Source organism: Aotus nancymaae, unplaced genomic scaffold (genome assembly GCF_030222135.1).
Source record: "Aotus nancymaae isolate 86718 unplaced genomic scaffold, 86718_ANA_hifiasm-v0.15.2.pri h1tg000041l, whole genome shotgun sequence".
Classification (NCBI taxonomy): Eukaryota; Metazoa; Chordata; class Mammalia; order Primates; family Aotidae; genus Aotus; species Aotus nancymaae.
In genome coordinates, this window is record NW_026988455.1 from 42,672,008 (window position 1) to 42,694,969 (window position 22,962).

The 22,962-nt window shown below is 36.7% G+C and overlaps 1 protein-coding gene across 3 annotated transcripts in view; it reads right to left on the bottom strand.

The window, feature by feature from the left end:
* Positions 1 to 22,962, bottom strand: part of SMC5 (structural maintenance of chromosomes 5) — a 92,503-nt gene that overhangs the window by 12,944 nt on the left and 56,597 nt on the right. For all 3 annotated transcript variants that reach the window (XM_012453888.2, XM_012453882.2, XM_012453872.2), the window contains exons 12-17: positions 21,330 to 21,424; positions 20,579 to 20,711; positions 17,479 to 17,652; positions 17,204 to 17,373; positions 11,740 to 11,863; positions 10,925 to 11,047 (exon numbers count right to left, since the gene is read on the bottom strand). In XM_012453888.2, coding sequence (XP_012309311.2) covers positions 10,925 to 11,047; positions 11,740 to 11,863; positions 17,204 to 17,373; positions 17,479 to 17,652; positions 20,579 to 20,711; positions 21,330 to 21,424 — 819 coding nt within the window. The remainder of the gene's footprint in view (positions 1 to 10,924; positions 11,048 to 11,739; positions 11,864 to 17,203; positions 17,374 to 17,478; positions 17,653 to 20,578; positions 20,712 to 21,329; positions 21,425 to 22,962) is intronic.

Below are 22,962 nucleotides of genomic sequence, written 5' to 3' on the forward strand. Positions count from 1 at the left end.
CTCGGGCAAAGGCAAAACAAGGAAGAGCTGGATAGAAACTAAACACTCCTAATTTCTTCTATTCCTGCTTCTTGTTCCTCTGGACTTTGCTAAAAATGTTAGAACATTATGGCAAAGACATATTAATGAGTTGATAATTTGAAGCTCTGGACTTAGAAGGACAAAATCTCATTTAATAGTTTCTTTCCGTTTGGTGGCATATGTGTAATATTTATCTGAGAAAATATTCTTTCTGCACATATCTATGTATATATGTGTTTGTGACATTAGATCTTCACGTGGCACCTGTTTTGCTTTTTGTTTTTAAAACTAATTGCTGAGCTTTTTAAGGGGGTAGGGGGAAGGAATATATAATTATATCAGATAATGCTGTAAATTCGGACTAGTGAAAAGGCTTTATCTACATTTCTGCTTAGAGTCTAGCCTTTAACAGTTAATAGAGAATAGAAAATATTCCATCTGTTTAAGATGTAAGAGGAGAAATGGGTGAAATGTACAAAATATCCCCCAGCAGTATCTCAAAAAAGATTACTTTGTAGTTATATATCCTAGAAAACATTAGTATTATTTTTTCTAAATTCTTTTTGTGAAAGTTCATTTGTCATGGAAATTGTACAGAAATATATCGGCATTAAACAAGAAAAAGCTTTTCTAAGAAGGCCCTCTTGTGGAAGAAGTATGAATTATTCACAGAGTTTCTTATGAAAACTACATATATATATATAAACTGTTATTTTAATACAATTTCATTCCATTTAGTTGATTTCAAATTCAAATGTTAACCATTTGTTTTAATTACCAGACAGAATACGCATTTAAAAATATAAAAATCATTTTTTTAAAAAGTCAACTTTAAATTTTAATGTAATACTTGAAATTTAGAAAACAGTAATTTTAACTGACTTTTCATATACAAGTCCATAAATTCTACTTACACTAATTTAATCATAATAAAGGGAATAATATTTCCTTGTTAAATGTTTTCTTCAAAATTATATACATCTCATTTGAGTAAAAATCGTCTCCTCTGAAATTCTGTTTTTTTTTTTGAGGGAGAGTGGCAAGCACGTAGGCGGAGGAGAGGTCAGATGAAAAGCAAAGAACTCCTAAACTTAGTATAAGCAAATCAATGTAACAACTTCCCATTCTTATGACTAACATTTCTATACTTTTAAAGGAAACACTGGCTCCATGCTAAGCAGCACTCTAGGCATCCTGATGTATATTATTAAACCAAATATCATAATAACCCTGCAAATTAGGTAGGTATCATACTTAAAGTTGCAGATAATGATTAAGCTTGGAGTAGTTAGGAAACCTGCCTATGGTCAAAAACAAAATAACAGAAATTTTTATCTGTCTACCTCTGTATTTGAATTCACACAGCTTACTAACTTGTCCTAAAAATAGTTCGTAAGTTAGTGACATTACCAAAGAGAGGCTTCCAATCATTTGCCTTTCTCTGCGGATGTTTTATAAGAATTGTTGCCCTATTTACCTTCCAAAAATCTGAGAAAGTATCAAACTCCATAGTGGTTAATTATCTGTAAGTCCCCTCATGAATACAATCTCTACTGAAATTTTGTGTCTGTCTTCTTTTGTGAATTTATTTAATGATAGAAAAACGGACAAAACCAGAAGTGGTAGTAATAGTCCCTTAGAGCAACCGCCATGTGTTCAAAGGGACAAGTAGGAAAAACAATATTTCTCTTTGGTTCAAATGAAGGTGGATAGCAGGAACAGATAAGATAGATAAAATCATGTGCAGGTAAATGGCAGCAAACATGAGAAGAAAACGAGTACGTACAAGAGAAAGTGAACTACCATACACCTACTCTACTATATATTTTTACTCATTCTTGACCCTTTCAAATGTGTGGCTAATGACTATGATCAGACAGCAACAAACATTAAGTATGCAGAACAAGAAGTGAAAGAACCTTACAAAAGGGCTAGTAAAGCATTTGTAAATGAAAAGCATTTAAAAATTTTATTTTTTTATTTTAGAGGTAAGGTCTTACAATGTTGCCCAGGCTAGACTCGAACTCCTGGGCTTAAGAGATCCTCCTATCTCAGCCTCCCAAGTAGTTGGGACTATAAGTTCATTCAGATCATTTAAGAACTTTCAAATCAACATATGAATAAGGAAAACAACGTGGTATGAAATATTGCTGAGAAAATGCAAAATAAAGTTGGGAGTTTTAAGTAAGGTTACTATGGAAAAACTTGCTAAGGTGTGTGTATTTGTGTCAAGGAAGAGTTCTGGTTTTAAAAGCAGCAATGGACTCAGAATGACAAAGGTGAAGGAATAATACAGGAAAGATAACAGAGGTTATAAGCAATGGTAGGAACACTGGAACAGCCAAACAAGGTAAAAAAAGGGCTAGAAGTTGGAAGTAGACATTGGAAGACTACTGTAAAGCTTTGGATCATGTATAATAAACATTATGAAGCTGTATATTTCTGCAGCACAATATAAAAATGAGTATATTTTCTTCTGGCAGTTAAATGAATGCAAAATCAGTAAAATACAGCTATTAGGACTTAATGCCTAGACAGGGCAGTAAGCCGCAGTAGTTAGAGGTCAATCAGGAATGTGGTAACAGCAAAATTGGGCAAAGGGCAAGGAAAACGAACAAGAACAAAAAGAGAATCAAAATGTGCTAAGTCAAATTTTTCCAATTAATTTTAAAGGTAAGCAAACGGCAGGGCATGGTGGCACACACCTGTAATCCAGGACTTTGGGAAGCCAAGGTGAGAGGATTGCTTGAGGTTAGGAGTTTGAGACCAGCCAGGGCAACACAGAACTATCTCTACAAATAAAAAATAGCCAGATGTGTGGCGTGCACCTGTAGTCCTAGATACCTGGAAAGGCTGAGGCAGGAGGACTACTTGAGTCCAGGATTTCCAGGCTGCAGCAAGCTGTTGACTGTGCTACTGCACTTCAGCTTCAGTGACAGAGTAAGACTCCGTTACCCCGTTCTCAAGAAAAGAAAAAAAAAAAAAAGGCAAAATAGCAAATGTGTTGAGAAATTATACATCATTAAAATATCAAAATAATACACAATGAGTTACTTTGGCTATTTGTGCTTTCTAAATAACCTAGATGCATTCAACTACAGGAATTTTAAATTTGAAAGTAGCTGTCTTTGTAAAAAAAAAAAAAAAAAATTAGTAATTCACAGATTGAAAACAAAACACCTCCCCAAAAAACTTTTCTACTTTCCAGAAACACAGCAGTCAGCTCTACTCAAAACAGTATTCTTGGCCAGGCACGGTGGCTCACACCTGTAATCCCAGCACTTTGGGAGGCCAAAGCAGGTGGATCATTTGACGTCAGGAGTTTGAGACCAGCTTGGCCAATATGGTGAAATACCATCTCCACTAAAAATACAAAAATTAGTCAATTAGCCAGGTGTGATGGTGCTTGCCTGTTGTCCCAGTTCCTCAGGAGGCTGAGGCAGGAGAATTGCCTGAACCCAGGAGGTGGAGGTTGCAGTAAGCTGAGATTGTGCCACTGCACTCCAGCCTGGGTGACAGGGCAAGACTGTCCCCCCCACACCCCCCCAAAAAAAACCAAAACCCAGTATTTCTATTAACAAAATGGATCAGAAGAGAACACCCTGTCAATCTGTACTGACCTGAGATCATCTATAAGGACTATTGGAGGAGCATCTCTCACTGTGTCAAGAGTGGGTTCAAGTTTAGAAGCACCCAAAGCCACTGATTTCATACTTATGTTAACATGACAAACTCATTTTCTTAAGTTCTCATTAATACTGATTTAAAAGTAAAACTTCAGGCATCAGAATCAAATATTGCATTGTTGATATGGTTTGGCTGTGTCCCCTCCCAAATCTTCTCTTGAATTCCCATGTGTTGTAGGAGGGATCTAGTGGGAGGCAACTGAATCATGGGGGCAGGTCCTTCCCATGCTGTTCTCATGACAGTAAGTCTCACAAGATCTGATGGTTCTAAAACGGGGAGTTTCCCTGTACAAGCTCTCTTTTTGCCTGCCACCATTTGTGTAAAACGTGGCTTGCTTCTCCTTGTCTTCTGCCATGACTATGAGGCCTCCCCAGCCATATGGAACTGTTAAGTCCATTAAACCTCTTTCTTCTGTAAACTGACCAGTCTCAGGTATGTCTTCATCAACAGCGTGAAAACTAATACAATTGTGTTATTGGATTTAAAGCTATACATATCAATAGTATCTGCCTGATGGGTCAACTTCTTCATGAAATCTCTTTTATAACAACATTTCCTACTCGAACAACATTCATAAGCTCAATCCATGAAGTTAACTTCAGCATGGGCTCTACAATAACTTAACAATAGAACAGATGAATAAGTGTAGATGACCTTACTCACATGCCTAGGAAATAAGCCCTGATGAGGCTCTCCTCTGGCAGCTAGTTCAGTTTCTTCTCTCCCTACTCCCAATTAAGACTTATCTTTGGTTGCTTTTTGCGGGACCCTGATTACCTATTTAGAATGACTATTGCTATTCTTTCTACCATCTTTCCTTCCTTTGTTCTTGGTGGGGTGGGGAGTGGGGAGTGGGGGAGAAGATTTTCCTGTCTTCCACATCTCTGGCTTTTGCCCAATCCTGGAATACCAAACCTAATCTTCAGCTGCATTTGGCTACATGTGTTTGTGCCTGCATGCTCCTAGTTGCTTATCTGCTAGCAAAACTGTTTAAGTCAAAGGGTGTGAAGAGGTTGGCTTCAGAATAATAAAGCTTACTCTGATTTAATCTTTCCATTCACCCCGTGTATCCTATGTCTACATTTCCTAAAATCTATCCTCTATGGATGCTTTCCACAAAAAGACAAAAAGACACCCCTACATAGCTCACATTTATGTAACAGATACATTTATGCAGGTAAGTGTACAGTGAATCATGTACATAACCCTGCCGGAGAGTAGCAGACTCTGGAAAAGTAGATGAATAGATAGGGAAGGGTATAAAGAGACTGAATACATGAAGAAGTTTAAAAAGCTACAACAATATGGCAAGGGTTATCATTTGTTAAAGAGGGGTAGTGAACATATGGATATTATGTTACTCTTCATATTCTTATATATGTTTAAAATGTCATAATAAAAATACTAGAAAAAAAGACAAGTGAAATATATGATAAAACTTTTTCTTTTTGTAACTTGTTTCAGCTTTCTTCTCTAACTTTTGGGATGTAACTAAGGAATCATAAACTGCAATACTTAAAGGAGACAACCTGATGAGTTCTGACAAATATACACACTTGTAAAGCTATTACCATCAAGATAATAAACATATCTAACACCCTCAAAAGCTTTGTGCCAGCCAGGTGCAATGGCTTACGCCTGTAATCCCAGCACTTTTGGGAGGCTGAAGCAGGTGAATCACCTCAGTCGGGAGTCCGAGACCAGCCTGACCAACATAGAGAAACCTCATCTCTACTAAAAATACAAAATTAGCCAGGTGTGGTGGCACATGCCCGTAATCTCAGCTACTCTGGAGGCTGAGGATGAAAATCACTTGAACCTGGGAGGTGGAGGTTGCAGTGAGCCAAGTAGCTGGGATTACAGGTGTGTACCACCATGCCTGGCTAATTTTTGTATTTTTAGTAGAGACAAGGTTTTGCCATGTTGGCCAGGCTGGTCTTGAACTCCTGACCTTTGATTATCTGCCTGCCTTGGCCTGTCCCAAAGCCTGTCTTTTTAATGACAGGGTTTTGCTCTTTTGCCCAGGCTGAAGTTCAGTGGTGTGGTCACAGCTCATGGCAGCCTTGACCTTCGTGGCTCAAGCCATCCTCCAGCCTTGGCCTCCTAAAGTGCTAGGATTACAGGTATGAGATACCATGCCCAGCCAAGTATGTCATTTTTGCTGCTATTGTAAATAGTATTGTTTTAAAATTGCAACTGTCCATTGTTCACTGCTTGTAGGGGGAGTCACAATGAATTTCTATATACTGAATTTATCTCCTACAGTCTTGCTAAATTTTCATTGATGGTTCTACTGGCATTTTTGCAGATTCCTTAAGATTTTCCAGAGATGATGATCATGTTTGTCTGAAATAGACAAATTTTTTTAAAGTCTGTAAATGTTTAATTTTTTAAGCCTTACTGCACTGACTAGAACTTCTAGTACAACGTGGACTAGAAGTGGTGAGGGTGGGCATTTTCTTTGTCCCCAGTCATAAGGGGACAGTTTAGTCTTTCACCAAGATTGATATGAGCTGTTGGTTTTCAGATATCCTTTATCAGAATGATGAAGTCTGCTTTGATGCCTAGTTGCAAGTTTTTATAATGAAGGGATGCTGGATTTTGATGATTTTATATTGAAGGGATCATCTGGTTTTTCAGTTTCAGTCTGTTAATATGGTGAATTACATATGGTGTTGGTCCTGTGGGTGCCCAGAAGGCAGGAGTTGAAGTTTGGGGGAGACTCTGCCTAGGTTTCAAAGGATATATGGCAATGCCTGGATGTCAAGGCAGAAGTCTGCTTCAAGGGCAGAGCCCTACTAGGGCAGTGTGGAAGGGAAATGTGGTGTTTGAGCCCTCACACAGAGTCCCCACTGGGGTACTGCCTTGTGGAGCTGTGAGAAGAGGGCCACCGTCCTCCAAACCCCAGAATGGTAGATGCACTGACAGCTTGTACCATGTGCCTGGAAAAGTCGCAGGCACTCAATGCTAGCCCATGAGAGCAGCTGTGGGGGTTGTACCCTGCACAGCCACAGGGGTGGAGCTGCCCAAGGCCTTAGGAGCTCACCCCTTGCATCAGTGTGGCCTTGATGTGAGACATGGAATCAAAGATTTTTGGGGGGCATTAAGACTTAAATGATTTGCCCTGCTGGGTTTCAGACATGCATGATGCCTGTAGCTCCTTTGTTTTGGTGATTTCTCCCTTTTGGAAAGGAAGTATTTACCCAATGCCTATGCCCCCATTGTATCTTGAAAGTAACTAGCTTGTTTTTGATTTTTCAGATTCATAGGTGAACGGGACATGCTTTGTCTCAGATAAAACCTGTACTTGAAATTCTGAGTTAATGCTGGAATGAGTTAAGACTTTAGGGGACTGCTGGGATGGCATGATTGTGTTCTGAAATGTGAGAAGGACATGAGATTTGGGAAAGGCAAGGGGCACAATGATATGGTTGGCTCTGTGTTCCTACCCAAATCACATGTTGAATTCTAAATCCCAATGTTGAGGGAGGCTCTTGGTCAGAGGTGATTGGATAATGGGGTGGGTTTCCCCCTTGCTATTTTCATGATAGTGAGTGAGTTCTCACAAGATCTGGTTGTTTAAAAGTGTGTAGTATTTCCCCCTGATCCTCTCTCCTACTCCGCCATGGTAAGACGTGCTTGCTATTCCTTCATCTTACACCAGGATTGTTAAGTTTTCTGAGGCCTCCCCAGCCACGCTTCCTATACAGCCTGTGGAACTGTGAGTCAACTAAACCTCTTCATAAATTCCCTAGTCTCAGGCAGTTCTTTATAGCAGTGTGAGAAGAGATACCCTATTCCATAGTGGTGATGTGTCCTTTCACTAGGATGCAAATAAATGTCTGGCTATCTTTTTGTTTGCTGGAAACTAATGTAATCCGATTCATCAGCAGCTGCAAAGTAGTAACCGTTGAATTCTTTCCTCGTTTATACATTACTTCTTTAAAGAAGAACTTCTCATCATGTATTTTTTTATTCTCAGTAACAGTTCATATAGAAAAGGCAGGATAAATGCAAAGTTTTCTATTTAACCATTTTTCAAAATCACGAGCCAGTTCCCCAATATCCTCCAAAGTGACCAATATTATTTTAGCATCATTATAAACTTGTGGATTTAGACATTTTGGTAAGTTTCCATCTATTATCCCTTTCTGTATGGCCAGTAAAAGATTCTTCATGTAGGCTCCCAGGTACTGTTGCTACCCAAGTCATCTTTGATCATTTTTTTGATTTTTCTTATGACCAGACGATCATGGCTAATCTTATATAAACATTTCTTCCTGTGGACCTGAAATCAGCCATTTCTCTAATGGTCATTTTAGTGGAAAATAGTATTTAGAAGCCATAATGTAGGTCTTTTTACTAGGCAAAGCTAGGTTTGTTTGTTTGAGAAAATACATTGTGAGTTCATTCTGCTAATTACATTCAAATTAAAAGTTTTAAGTTTTTATTACTTCTTTCATTCATATCTTCTTTCATATCTGAATCCCTTTTCTCTTATGCTGAAAAACTAATTATATTAACATAACTACTCATTTGCTTTACTCTGTATTTTCAGAATAACATTACAAATATTAATAACATTACAAATATTATTAATATGATAACTGAAAACAGTACAAGTTTTTTTGCAATTCTTTTTGCCCTTAGAATCATATTACAGTGTTTTTTATAGTCATTTGGAATTATTTTTCTCTTTTGGGCTATGTTGCTAACTCAAAATATAAGGTCTATTTAGACGAGTGTAACTTTTAACCTTGTCTTTTCCCACCCCAGTTTAATTAAAAAAAAAAAGATTCCAGTTTATCATTCTAATTTTTAAATAAGCCAACATAAAGGCATAGTAATCACTTTCCCTGATCCTTTCTTTGATAGTAACATACTATAGTTTTCTCTCCTTTCTTTTTTTTGACCTAAGAACATATATATCACTCCATAGCAGTATATTCAAATATTTAAGCCTTTTAGAAATTTTATTTCCAATTGCCTGGTACACCTTTGCACATTCATGTATTTAAGTTTTCCTGAGGTATAATTTGTATACCATAAAATTCACTCATTTGAAGTGTACAATGACTGTCGGTAAATTTACAGAGCTGCGTAAACATCACCACAGTCCAATTTTACATTTCTATCACCTAAAAAGATCCCTTGTACTCCATCCATCCTTTTATTTTAAAGCGTTCTCAATCTCTTTAAGATGTACCTCTCATATTCTGCAAGTGTTGGAATTTACTTCCAAAAAATATTTTAACAGGTAAATTATATCCATTTACATTTAATAATATGACTGATGTTTGGCCTTAGCTCTGCCACTGTTTTATGTCGTATTTGTTTTTATGTTTCTTATATCTGTAAATAAAATATCTAGTCTTTAGTTACGTGATTTTCTTGCCCTGCCCGTCTCTTGTCTTTGTACATCTTTTTGATATTTAGGAAGGCTTCTATTTTTATTCTAAAGGTTATTATTATGCAAATATCTTATATAATATCCTTAGTAGTTTTGGGGGATACTATCTATTGGCTCCCTACTATAAATAATTTTGATATTCTCCCTTATTTTCTTCTCCCAAAACATCTAATTTGAAGTAGTAACTTTTTATTTCCTGAAAATACCTACAGGACAATCAGTATATATATTCTATTTTACTTGCATTATTTCTGTTCTTGCATTTTCAGAGAATTGTGCTTCAGTTACACTGTCAGACTTATAACTATAGAATGTTTTATTATCTCCTTTATTATGTAGCTCTAGTTCTCTTCAGTAAGAAGTTTTATTCTGCAAAGGAATTTTGCAGTTAGTTTGAGAGTTCATAGGGCTAGATCACTCCAGCACTATCCAACCTTTCTGAGTCTATAAAGTTGCCTCCCAGTTTTAGCTGCTCTCAAATTGATCTCTAAGCATTCTAAAACTAATGGGACCTCTTCCCTTTAGAGATAATCAGGATGCTGGCAACCTGATTTTTGGGTTCTCTGAGCCCTCCCTTGCTGATACCATGCTAATCTTGATGTTGCTGCTGATTTATTTCACCCACTTGTATTTTGAGTTCACAGGTGTTGTATAATAAAGAATTTGGGCTTTGTTGCTGGTTCCTCCAAAGTTCTTGGAATTGAGCAATAGGACAATCTTTATTACTCATGAGCCCCTTGGATCCCTCCTGAGTTAATGCTAAGAATATGACTCGGGATGGGTGTAGAAAATGCCACAAAGATCAACTGTATGATCTGAACAGTATACATGTCTTTGAGCCATATGACTTCAGCCCAATTTCCCAAACTCCAGGGAAGGGGGCTGAAGATCAAGCTTAACTACATGGCCAATGATTCAATCAACCATGTCTACATAATGAAACCCCAACAAGAAACCTGAGTACTGAAGCTTCATAGAGCCTCCTGGTTAGTGAAGATGTAGATGTGTGAAGAGGGCGTGCACTAATTGTACAAGAAAAGAGTAAAGAAACTTTTGAGTTTAGGACCCTCTGAGATGTTGCCCTGTGTCTCTTAATTTGGCTAGTCCTGACTGTATCTCTATAATAAAATTATAATCGTTAACAATATCGTTTTCTTGAATTCTGAGTTGTTTTAACAAATTATAGAACCCAAGTGGGGGTCATAGGAACTCCTCAATTTGTAGCCAGTTGGTCAGAAATATAAGTGACCTGGGGACCCATAAACCTGCAGATAGTGTCTGAAGTAAGGGGGGTCTTCTTGGGAACTGTGCCCCCATGGTGTAAAGTACAATAGTGATTCTGGATGGCTAGTGTCAGAATAGTATTGCAGTACACCCATATGGGTACCCTAAAACTTAGTTTTGTTATACGTCTTGTCCATAGGTTTGTTGTTATATTATTCTAGCTGCTCTTCCACTTTTGGGAATGGATTTTGGAGATTCAAAAACCATGCCACTGTCACTACCATCTTGTTGCCAGCTCTCCTTCAGGTTTTAAGTTAATATGGTATATCACATTTTTCTCCCCTCCACCATTTCTGTGTTTATCATTTCACAGTCAGATATAAACAAAAGATTAAATTGCTGAAGTTATTCAGCCAGTCTTACGTATTTTAAGTATTGCTTCATCAATATGATGCATTAGATTTGTAAGTTAAATAGCATAAAACAACAAACTGTATATTGCAAGTGATGACACATGATAGATATTTTCAAAGTGGTTTGAGGTTAGAATCTCAAAATAAAAAGGAAAGGCAAAATTTTTACCTCTGTAAGACGGAGTTGTGAAGATGCAGCCATATAATCTGATTCTAATTTGTTCTTCTCAGAGATTACTGTAGTATTTTCGAGAATTAAATCTACTTTTTGTATATGCAAAGAAGTACAAATCTAGGAACAAAAACCCTTAAGAGTTAATTTTTATGTTACCTGTGTTTTAGAACTAAAAATAATACAGTTTTCTAAAATAATAAACCATGAAAAAATAATTTTGCTTTTTTTTTCCTTGAGATGGAGTCTCACTCTGTCACCCAGCCTGGAGTGTAGTGTTGTGATCTCAGCTCACTGTAACCTCTGCTCTGGGGTTCAAGGGATTCTCCTGCCTCAGCATAAGTAGCTGGGACTAAGGGGCGCGCACCACCATGTCTGGCTAATTTTTATGTATTTTTTAGTAGACACGGGGTTTCACCATATTGGCCAGGCTGGTCTTAACTCCTGACCTCGTGATCCACCAGCCTCATCCTCCCAAAGTGCTAGGATTACAGGTGTGAGCCACCACGCCTGGCCGGAAAAAATAATTTTCCTATTGACTGACATCTCTCTCAAACAGTTCTTATTACCATTTTTTTAGAAGATGTCTTCCTTTGTTTTTAAGAAAGTCATCGGAATAAACACATTTAGCCTAATGAGTGCTTCTATCCTATTATCTCTAAAAAAAATGTCAAACAACTAAGCAAGATGAAACTGATGATAAACATCTCTTGCTTATATAATGTCCAAAACCTTCCCTCCCTCTAAAGATTTTACTATCTTATCTACTCACTATTTTTTAAAGAATGACTACAATTAAGGAAATATCTTACCTTTATTAGGTTTGTTAATTCGGTAACAAGTTTTGCTTTTTGAACATTTATTTCTCTGATTTTGGCACTTGCTTTTTGCTCTTCCTCTTCAAGGTTGCAAGTATCCTGTTCCATGAGCTTTAAACTGTATGACACACATAATAATGAAGAAATCAGAGTTAAACACAGGATTGAGCCCAAATTCTTAGGTCTCCCGCAGTTTTCTGGGATATATTTAGCAATGCTTTTTAGATATATAAACTGCTCGCTCCTAGATTAAACAATCATTTCATGTGATCAGTCAGGATTGAAAAATATTTGTTGAGATATAGTATGTGCCCCAGCATAGTCCAGGTAATACCTGTGTTAATGGTTTAGGATCTGGAGTCAGAAAGATGGCTTTGTTTCCTCTTTGCCATTCACTAATAAGCAGTTTAACTCTGGACAAGTTGCTCTTCTGAGCCTCAGTTTCCTCATCTATAAATTATAGATAATAACAATACTTCCTCCATAGGGCTGTGGTGAAGCTTAGAAAAGGTAATACATTGTTTCCTTATGGATGAGGGGGAATTAACACATGTAACACACTAAATATAGTGCCAGGCCCATAACTGATCCATCAATATAAGTTGTTTCTGTTGCTATTAATATAGTTTATAAAACAGTCCCTTCCCTTTAAGAGCTTAAGTGGAGACAGTTAATAGCTAAGAAACAGGAAAAAAAAAAAAAACACAACACAAGAATCCTTAAAGTTAATACTATGCTCTCAATTTTTTTTTTTTTTTTTTTTTTTTTTTGAGACGGAGTTTCGCTCTTGATACCCAGGCTGGAGTGCAATGGCGCGATCTCGGCTCACCGCAACCTCCACCTCCTGGGTTCAGGCAATTCTCCTGCCTCAGCCTCCTGAGTAGCTGGGATTACAGGCACGCGCCACCGTGCCCAGCTAATTTTTTGTATTAGTAGAGACGGGGTTTCACCATGTTGACCAGGATGGTCTCGATCTCTTGACCTTGTGATCCACCCGCCTCGGCCTCCCAAAGTGCTGGGATTACAGGCTTGAGCCACCACGCCCGGCCTATGCTCTCAATTTTTAAAATGAAGGAACTAAGGCTCAGGGAAGTTAAGTAAAATTGCCTAAAATCACAGATATTAAGTGTTAAGATGGGTTTGGTACCAAAGTCCATATTCTTTCCACTACACCATGTTGCCACCAAGGAAAAAGAACAAATGATGGAAGCAATAATCAGTAAGTTCAGTGGGTGCTGTGGAGAGTGGCCTGAATGGTACAAGGTAGGGTATGTTGGGGAGGGGAGGGAGATAAGTTGGAATGGGTAAAGCAAAACAAGATTTTGAATAAACACTACTGTCCTTTAGACAAGGTTTTATGATTAATTAAATTTCGCATAGTAACTAACTGTAGAAAGTCTTAATTTTTTTTCTGTTGTTGTTTTTTGAGATGGAATTCTTACTCTTTCACCCAGGCTGGAGTGCAGTGGCATCTCAGCTCACTACAACTTCTGCTTCCCAGCTCAAGTGACTGTCCTGCTTCAGTCTCCTGAGTAGCTTGGGATTACAGGCACCTGTCAGCACGCCTGGCTAATTTTTGTATTTTCAGTAGAGACAGGATTTCACCATGTTGGCCAGGCTGGTCTCAAACTCCTGACCTCAAGTGATCCACCTGCCTCAGCCTCCCCAAGTGCTGGGATTACAGGCATGAGCCACTGTACCAGGCCTCATAATGAATGGGGTAAGAATATGCAAACAAAATAAATTTTACAACAGTCTTGTGGATGAATTAAATGGAGAAGTGACTAGTCAAGCAGAGACCACTAACTAGGTCACCAATGCAGTAGTCCAAAGCGAACAGAAGTTGGAGATAGTGGGCCGGTAACATGCATGAAAAGTCATCTCACTGTGAAAATCAACATTATGAGGAGAAAGTTTAGTTTTAGACAATGGGTTCAATACAGCAGTTGCACAGTAAAGATTGAGTGTTTTGCAGATGATTGAACAGGAAATGAAGGAAAGGGTTACAAATTGAAAAAAAAACGTTTAAAGTTGAAACAAATTCTGGAAAGCAAAACTAAATAGATACATCTTGCTTTAAACAACCAAGGCACATTACCAATTTTAAAAACAGAAGTTAATGGGCAGTTGTTTGCTTTAAAAAAGGATAAACAAGGTAAACATACCTTATTCAAAACAAAGAGCTGTTACTTATTATTAAAGATCGATTGTGTCACAATTTCTAGTCTATAGACAAGAAGACAGAACAACAACAAAAAGCTGTGGGCTGTGTTAACAGTGGGATATGGAAAACAGCTCGAAACTGGAAACCGTGTGCATTTTCGCCAGACTTGATACCCTAATAGCTTTTATCCTACCTTATATATTCTGGTTTCTGTAAAATACCTAAATTCAAAATAAAGGTTATAATCAGTTCTGAGAATGGCTGCCTGGGCTTTCACAATAAGCCAGTAGTTTTCCATTTAGAAGACTTTTGGCTGGGTGTGATGGCTCATGCCTGTAATCCTAGCACTTTGGGAGGCCAAGGCAGGGGGACTGATTGAGGCCAGGTGTTCAAGACCAGTCCCAGCAACATAGCAAGACCCCATCTCTACAAATAAGCTGGGCATAGAGGTGCACACCTGTGGTCCCAGCTACTCAGGAGGCTGAGGTGAGAGGATTGCTTGAGCCCAAGAGTTCAAAGCTGCAGTGAGCCATTATCATGCCACTGCACTCCAGCCTGGATAACAGAGCAAGACCCTATCTCAAAAAAAGAAAGACAGACAAAGAAAACAAAAGAAGGAAGACTTTTGACAATATTATATTCATACAAAATTCTATGGAATATATGACCCATTAAGGCCAAGCAAACATAATTCTAATTGTCACAAGGAGACTGCAACTGAATTGAGTGAGATAAACCCTCAGGTGCCTAATCTAATCTATTCTGTAAAAATCAGTATAACTTCCTCCATCCCCATTACTCTCTTTCAGAACTAGAGAGAAAAAAGCCTAGTTTGACAATTTTTCTGCCTACACCTTCCCCTCCCCTCTCCTACCATCATTCAGAACTCAATGGACATACTGTTTTGGACGATCATGTAGGGCAGTGGTTCTCAAAGTGTGGTCCACAGACTCCTGGGGATACCTGAAACTATTTCAGGAATCTGTGAGCTAGAAACTATTTTCATGGTAATAACAGGATATCATTTGCCTTTCTCACCATGCTGACATTTGCACTGATGGTGTAAAAGCAATGGAGAGTAAAAATGCTAGTGCTTTAGAATAAATCAAGGTAACAAACCAACACCAGTAAAAGTATATTAGTCCTTACATTCTTCACTGCCATGCACTTGAAATTTTTTAAAATGCCAAATTCCCTTAAGAATATGCTTGATGAAGCAGTAAAAATCGTAAACTTAATTAAATCTCAAAATCTTAAGTATATGCATTTTTAATATTCTATGTGATGAAATAGGAAGTACATAATTGTCCCCCAGTATCCAACAGGGATTGGTTTTAGGACTCCCCAAGAATTCCAAAATCCACAGATGCTTAAATCCCTTATATAAAATGGTGTAGTATTTGCATATGACCTATGCACATCCTCCCATGTATTTTATATTATCTCTAGATTACTTAAAATACCTTATACAACGTAAATACTATATAAATAGTTGTAGTATTGCTTAAGGAATAATGACAAGAAAAAAGTCTGTAAATGTTCCATACAGACACAACCATCCATTTTTGACCCCCCGAATATTTTTCTTTCTTCCACCCTCCCTTGCTGTCTAAAGAGATGGGGTCTTGCCATGTTACCCAGACTGGTCTCAAACTCCTGGACTCAAGTGATCCCTCTGTCTTGGCCTTCCAAAGTGTTGGGGTTACAGGTATGAGACATTGCCCCTGGCCTCTCGAATATTTTTGACTTGTGATTGGTTGAATCCATGGATGTGGAACCCACAGATACGGAGGGCAGGCTGTACTTATTAAACACTTGCAGTATATTCAAAAGTATAAAGGTTGTTTCAAGGAAAAGCACTTGTGTGATTACTTAAGTTTGGAGTTATACTAGACTTTTTTTCATGGAATACCATTTTTACTTAAAAAAAACCCCTATTATTATCTGCACTTGGCTATTTGGTCGTTTTTGCTTTTCCAAAAAGGAATAAAGCGAGCTTGTCATTTCAAGGAAAATGACTATTTGCTCCAACGATAAAGTTCAAACTTTTTTTTTTTTTGATGGAGTTTCACTCTTCACTCTTGTTGCCCAGGCTGGAGTACAGTGGCACAATCTCAACTCACTGCAACCTCTGCCTCCCGGGTACAAGCAATTCTCCTGCCTTAGCCTCCCTAGTAGCTGGAATTACAGCCATCCAACACCACGCCCAGCTAATTTTTGTATTTTTAGTAGAGACAGGGTTTCACTATGTTGGTCAGGTTGGTCTTGAACTCCTGACCTCAGGTGATCCACCCACCTTGGCCTCCCAAAGTGCTGGGATTACAGGCATGAGCCACTGCATGCAGCTTCCCAATTCTTAATAGCTTTTCTGATAGAATCAGTGATCAATGTCATCTTTTAAAAATATTATATAATAAAGTATGTCAACATTTGAAATATCTATGTGACTTGATGAACCAGTATTTTCCAAATGACCAATGCATGCTATAACTAAATCATTCATGGGTAAAAGCGCCATCTACAGTGCAATGTATTTTAATGTAACAGAGTATACAAGTTTACTGATATGGTTTCAGATTCCACATTGCAATTAATTAAACTTTAATAAACTATACTTTGGCAAGTTTTGATGTAGTATTAAGAATATCCACAATTATCTGAAAAGTCTAAAATACTCCTTTTCCAACTGCATATTTATGAGAAGCCAGATTTTCTTCATATACTTCAACTCAAACATCTCACAACAAACTCAATACAGAATCAAATAGGAAAAAACTTTCCTACTGACTTCAACTAAAGAAATCTGTAAAAATGTAAAGCAATGCTACTCTTCTCACTAAATGTATTTTGTCTTTACAGTAGTTATTTTTAATGTTTATGTTAACATATAATGGGTTTTTGTTATTTTTAAAATAAATTACTGCCCTATCTCTACCAAAAAAAAAAAAAAAATGAATATTGTAAACATTCTCAGTTTTAATTTCTAATATGTGGTAAATATCAATAAATGTAATCTATCTAAACAAAACCTCTTCAAGATCATCATTAATTTTTAAGCATATAAAGGAGTCCAGAGACTGGAACAGCAGATCAAGGAACAGAACTTGTAACACTGAAGGTTCATCTCCTTTTGCCCTATGGACTAAAACTGTGTTTTATGTAGTAAGGTTAAAGCTTTACAGAGAAATTACTACAAAGTGTGCTTGTGGAAAAGGTGTTGTTACGACAGTGTATAATTAATATTCTCCCATACAGCACTCTGTGCTCTGCCCCCATGAACAGGCTAAAAGATACCTTCCTAGTTTGGAACTAATTTTTTGTTCCAGTTGTCTTTTCCTGGTTTTTCTCTCAAGAAGCTCCTTCTTCTTTTGTCTAAGTTCATTGTCTTTGTGCTCCAGGTGTTTGCTTGTTTCACGTAAGGCAATCAACCCTGATTCCACTGCTTGCAATTTTCTATTAATTTCCTACGAAATATTTAAAAATTGTTAACATTAAAAAAAACTGTTACAATGAAAGTATTAGAAATCCAGTTAATACTCTTTTCTAACATTCGCATCAAATTAACCAACCTTTAGCCGTTCTTCTAAATGTCTTCTTTGCTCTAGGTCCACAGTGACTGTGAGAAACTGGGCTACTTTTAGAGATGTGTTACTAGAAATAACTTTGTTTGAATAAAAAGAAGTTTTCACCACATACTTTTCTTCTGCTGTATAAATTTGTTTTAATTGGGTTTCTTGTATTACCTAAAATGTAAAACAAGTATTAGTGCACATTTAATATTAATAAATTTTTAAAGTACTAATTAGAAATACAGACCAAGTGAATTTTGGAAGATCAAAATATACTAGATACACATTTTTTTAATTTTTATTTTTGAGACAGGGTCTTGCTCTGTCACCCAGGCTGGAATGCAGTGGCATTATCTCATGGCTTACTCCACCCTCACCTCCCAGGCTCAAGTGATCCTCCCACTTCAGCCTCCCGAGTAGCTGGGACTACAGGCACGTGCCACCATGCCTGCCTATTAAAAAAAAATTTTGCAGAGATGATACGGTTTTTCCATGCTTCCTATGGGGCTGGTCTCGAATTCCTGCCTCTGAGATTCTCCCACTTAGGCTTTCCAAAATGCCAAGATTATAGGTGTGAGCCACTGTGTCCAGCAAATTTTTTTTAACCTATCCAACAAAATTATTTCAAAAAAGGTGGCTCATACAACTAGCAAAGTCAGCTATACTTCTATGCTACAACTCTCCCAAGTAGTTTTGGAGCCTTGTTACATCTAAAGAAGAGATAACAGGAGCAAGAGATACCAGGAGAGAAGGGTGCTCAGTACACTGAACTATGTTATCTTGGGTAAGTCATTTACTCTCCCCTCCTCTCAGTTATACTGTTCAAAGATAGATATATAATCTTATATTTAGTTCCTGTGTATTTGGGAAGAATAACCAAGTGAAACATTTTTCGTAGATTTCAAAGCCTTTTCTTCTAAATTTTTTTAGAACTTATCTCTCAAGAATTTATACATACATTTCATAAACTAAAATATATTATAAATACCATAACCAGACCATTCTTTGATCTATTTTTGTATATTTATAGAGTAGGCTGATGAAATGCAGAGCATTTTTAGATTAAAGATTTTAGATTTAGAGATTTGTTTCCAATCTCTAAAAACCTTTAGATACTATTATAATGCTATTGTGGTTTGTTTCCTTCGAGAATTTTATAGTCTAAGTGAAGAGGTAAGACGTATTTAAGCACACTAGGTCAACCGGGTATAAATCTTAAATCCCGACTAATCTGAAATAAGGTGAAAAACTGGATGACTTTAGCCTATCCAAGTTTCCTAAAAATGAGTTTTAAACTGGAGTTGAAATTACAGAGTTAGTGAAGGAAGGACACTTCCCAAAAAAGTGACATCTCAAGCTAAAGAAGTCAGCAGACAATTTAACCAAAGGGAGACTCTTAGAAATTAATGAGAGAACAATTCCATACATAGGGTATACTGTTAGAGAATCTAAGATGTTAAAACTTAATAATAAAGCAAAACATACATAAAGAATGCATTTTTATTCTGAGGAAGAGATACAGCCATTATTGCCATTATCCAGCCATTACTGCCTTAAACAGAAGGACTGAGGACATAAAGGTAGTAAATTTTCTCAATAAAGGTTTCTGTCTTCTGAAAGATAGCTAAGATAATGTCAAGGGCTTTACCAGGTGTTTGAAATACTTTCTAATTGAGTTTTCCTGCATATACATGTCTGAAAAGCATATAATCATAAATTATTTATATACAACACAGAACTGAGTTAGACACTGGGACGATAAGGTATTTGATGTGTTTGAGAATTTAAAAAATACAGCATATAAAACCAAAGAGATTAAGATTAATGAAAACACCTGAAAAAGAAATGGGGATAATTAATTTCACTTTTAATATAAATTATATGAATTCCAAAGCTATTTCTCTAGTACAAACAGCAGTGCCAAAGTTCCCTAAGTGACTTAAACATGTTAACAGTAAAAGTACATGGAAACAACTCAATTTGAAGCAATGTTCAAAAAGGAAAAGAAATTTCCAAGTAAAGAAATTGCTCCTTTCTGCCCCAAAGTTAAGTTTAAAAGTCCTTATCAAATTTTCTATTGTCTTTCTGCCTTAGTAAAGAAGTCCCACTTACTTACCTTACTTTCAGAGATAGGCCTGCCTACCCCTCCTCCACATGGAGAATTCTACTTTCGGTTTTCGAAAATGAGTACCATAATAAGGTATAATTCTAATCAAAGGCAGGCAACTTATAAGTAACTTGTTTTTGCAAAACAGGTTGATAATGAGCTCTCAATTTTCTACCTTCTGTTAATGAAGTATAGAGAGGCCCCAAATGAATCATCTTGGGAATATTTATATACTGGTTGTTAAGAAATTTAAAACATATTTTCTAATAAATTCAATATTATAAGTAGCAGTTAGGTCTGTAATTAGTTACCAGATGCTTATAAGCAGTATTAATACAGAAATTCAGTATTTATACTGGAAAAACCTGTTCCAGGAGAGATTTCTTTTCTGTTTCTGCCTGTGATAAAAGTGCATATGGTCTGGAGTCATAGAGATTGCTTGTAAGAATAAAATTCCAAACAGCATTAGCAGAATACAGAAACTAGGAGTTTCTGTGGCTGTATGTACCAGCCAAAACAATTCTATCATGAGTGGTCATTCATATGTGAGATAATCTTAAGTACAAGTTTTAAGGGCAGTTGACCAAAAACAGTTTTATACCCCAGCCTAGCATTCTAAAGTATAATTTGTCTTAAAGATAATCTCACATATAATAAAAGACTAAACTATTATTAATACAATGTTTGAACATAGGCTTACCAAGCAAAGCAGAATCAGGTTAGGGTACCAGGTATTTCTTTTCAGGTTTTAACTTTACTAAATTACCTTAAATGTAATAAATATTTGTTCTAGTTAATTCCACATCACTCTTCTCATAATGTATTAGTTAACAGTTACTGTTTTATATCATATGGAAAATAAATACAAAGACAGTTTCTCCATGGTTGAAAACAACAGACTTATTTAAATTCTGACACATTTTACTTGCCTTAGCTAAGTTTTAACAAAACTGCATTTTTGGTACATGATTCAGTACATGATTCACTACTTACCCGTTCAATTCTTTCTCTGGTCCTTTCAGTTCCTACAGGAACTTCATGAATATGATACTGACAGCAAAGGTAACTCATTACAGGATCAGGTGCATCAAATAACTCTCTCAAATAGGAGAAAAATCCATATTGTCTGAAAGGAAAAGTATTGATTAGATTTCCTTCTGAAAATATTGCTAAAAAAATCAGTTTATAAGTCATTGGTAAACAGTAAAACATACATTATTTCAGCAATGACACAGCAACATTTTTTCTTTTTTTATTTTAAAATCACTTATGATTTACTTGCCACAAAAGTTTAAGCTTTTTATGATTACAAACTACTTTTTAAATTTCATCTATTATGTTTCAAATGTTTAGTTATATTCTGAATTAAGATATTTACTTATTTTATAGTGACAATTTTTACATTTAGTCCTTCTGGAAATTATTTTTGTATTATAAGTGATAATTTATCATTTCATTTTCCCAATAGCTAACCAACTAGTATCTTTTTTCTTTTTTTTTTTGTAAAAACTGTAAGAAATGGCCTTAATAGTATCTTTTATTAAATAGTTCAATATCGTTCCGCAGATTTGAAACATCATACCACATCACACTCACTGTATGCTAACTGTATCATAGTCCTGTGCCTAAGTTTTTCCTTAAGTAGAGATCCGGCAAGGAAATAATACAGCTTGTAACAGCTTATTTATGTGACAATAAATGTTAATTCAATATTTAAATAAATCTTAATATTTTCAAGACTTACTTAAGTTCATTCAAAGATCTTGAAGGCGCTCTGTCTGCATATGAACTCTTGGGAGCAATAACAGCATTTACTCTTAATTTTTTATTGTCACGAACCTGAATATAGGGAAAAGAAAATATTATTTTAATTACCATATATTCTCTACTGAAATGATTTACAAAGTTACCATACTCCTACTGGCATTCATGGGAGGGATAAAAAATTTGAACACTGCATATCAGATGTTACTTAGAATAAATTTTTTTACTGTGATATTAAAAACAGGCTACTTCTTATAGAGATATATACCAAAATATTTTCAGGTGAAACAGAATATCTGGGAATTACTTCAAAATAATACAGAAGGGAGATAGTTATGCTTACTTTATTGGCAGATTATCTTGTATTGGACTAACTTTTCTACTAACAGTGATTATAAACTCTGGCCAAAATTTTAAAAACAATTATTTTAAGGCACTGGAGATGGACAAAAGGAAGGAGTTGGAAGGGAGTTGACATCTGAAAGATAAGAATAGCACTAGGTGAGATTTGTGTTTATGTGGCTTGTGGCTTGGGGGCATTCTCCAATTTGGAGCATCAGAAGTGGGGACAGAATTCTGGTAGAAAGCTGCAATCCTTCTGGCTGGAGAAATCATAGGATGGAAGGATGGAGTTTGGGGTGACTAGAATTATTGTAAACTGAGAGGGTAAATTCCTGGAAGAAGGAAACTGCAAAGTGAGAAGCCTCAAAATCTGCATAAAACACCCATCTAAATCCTTGGCTGCCCCACAAATTATGAATGCATGGGAAATTTCCAGGGAAATGGAGGAAAGCAACAAGTGGAAGGCTAAAACAACAACAACAACAACAAAAACCAACTGAATGGAGACTTTAGTTGCTGTCCATTGCTCGAGAGACAGAGTTTGGAGTTTAAGTTCAGCTAACTGCCTTCTTCTAGTCTCTTTGGAAGAAGACAACTGAATCCAGTCTCTACAGTACTACCCACAATTCCAGAATATAATAAAAAATTACTGGCTGGGTGTGGTGGCTCATGCCCATAATCCCAGCACTTTGGGAGGCCGAGGTGGGGAGATCATCTGAGGTCAGGAGATCGAGACCAGACTGGCCAACACGGCAAAACCCTGTCTCTACTAAAAACACAAAAAAATTAGCTGGGTGTGGTGGCAGGTGCCTGTAATCCCAGCTACTCGAGAGGCTGAGGCAGGAGAATCACTTGAACCCAGGAGGCGGAGGTTACAATGAGTCGAGATTGTGCCACTGCACTCCAGCCTGGGTGATAAGAGTGAAATTCCATCTCAAAAAAAAAAAAGGCCGGGAAGATTATAATTGCTTTAACCACAACACACTAACCCACAAGCTGAACGAGTCATCCAATGTCCACTTTCACAAGCCGACTTCAGGTCTTCTCAAAATAAAGCATCACACTTACTGTATTTATGTATTACTTAACAATTTAACATGTAAAACCATGACACCATTTTTCTTAGGTTTATCTTTCTGTGTGATTGATGAAATTTTTTTTTTTTTTTTTTTTTTTTTAGATAAAGAGTCTCACTCTGTTGCCCAGGGTGAAATGCAGTGCGCATGATTTCAGCTCACTGAAACCTCCATCTCCTGGGTTCAAGTGATTTT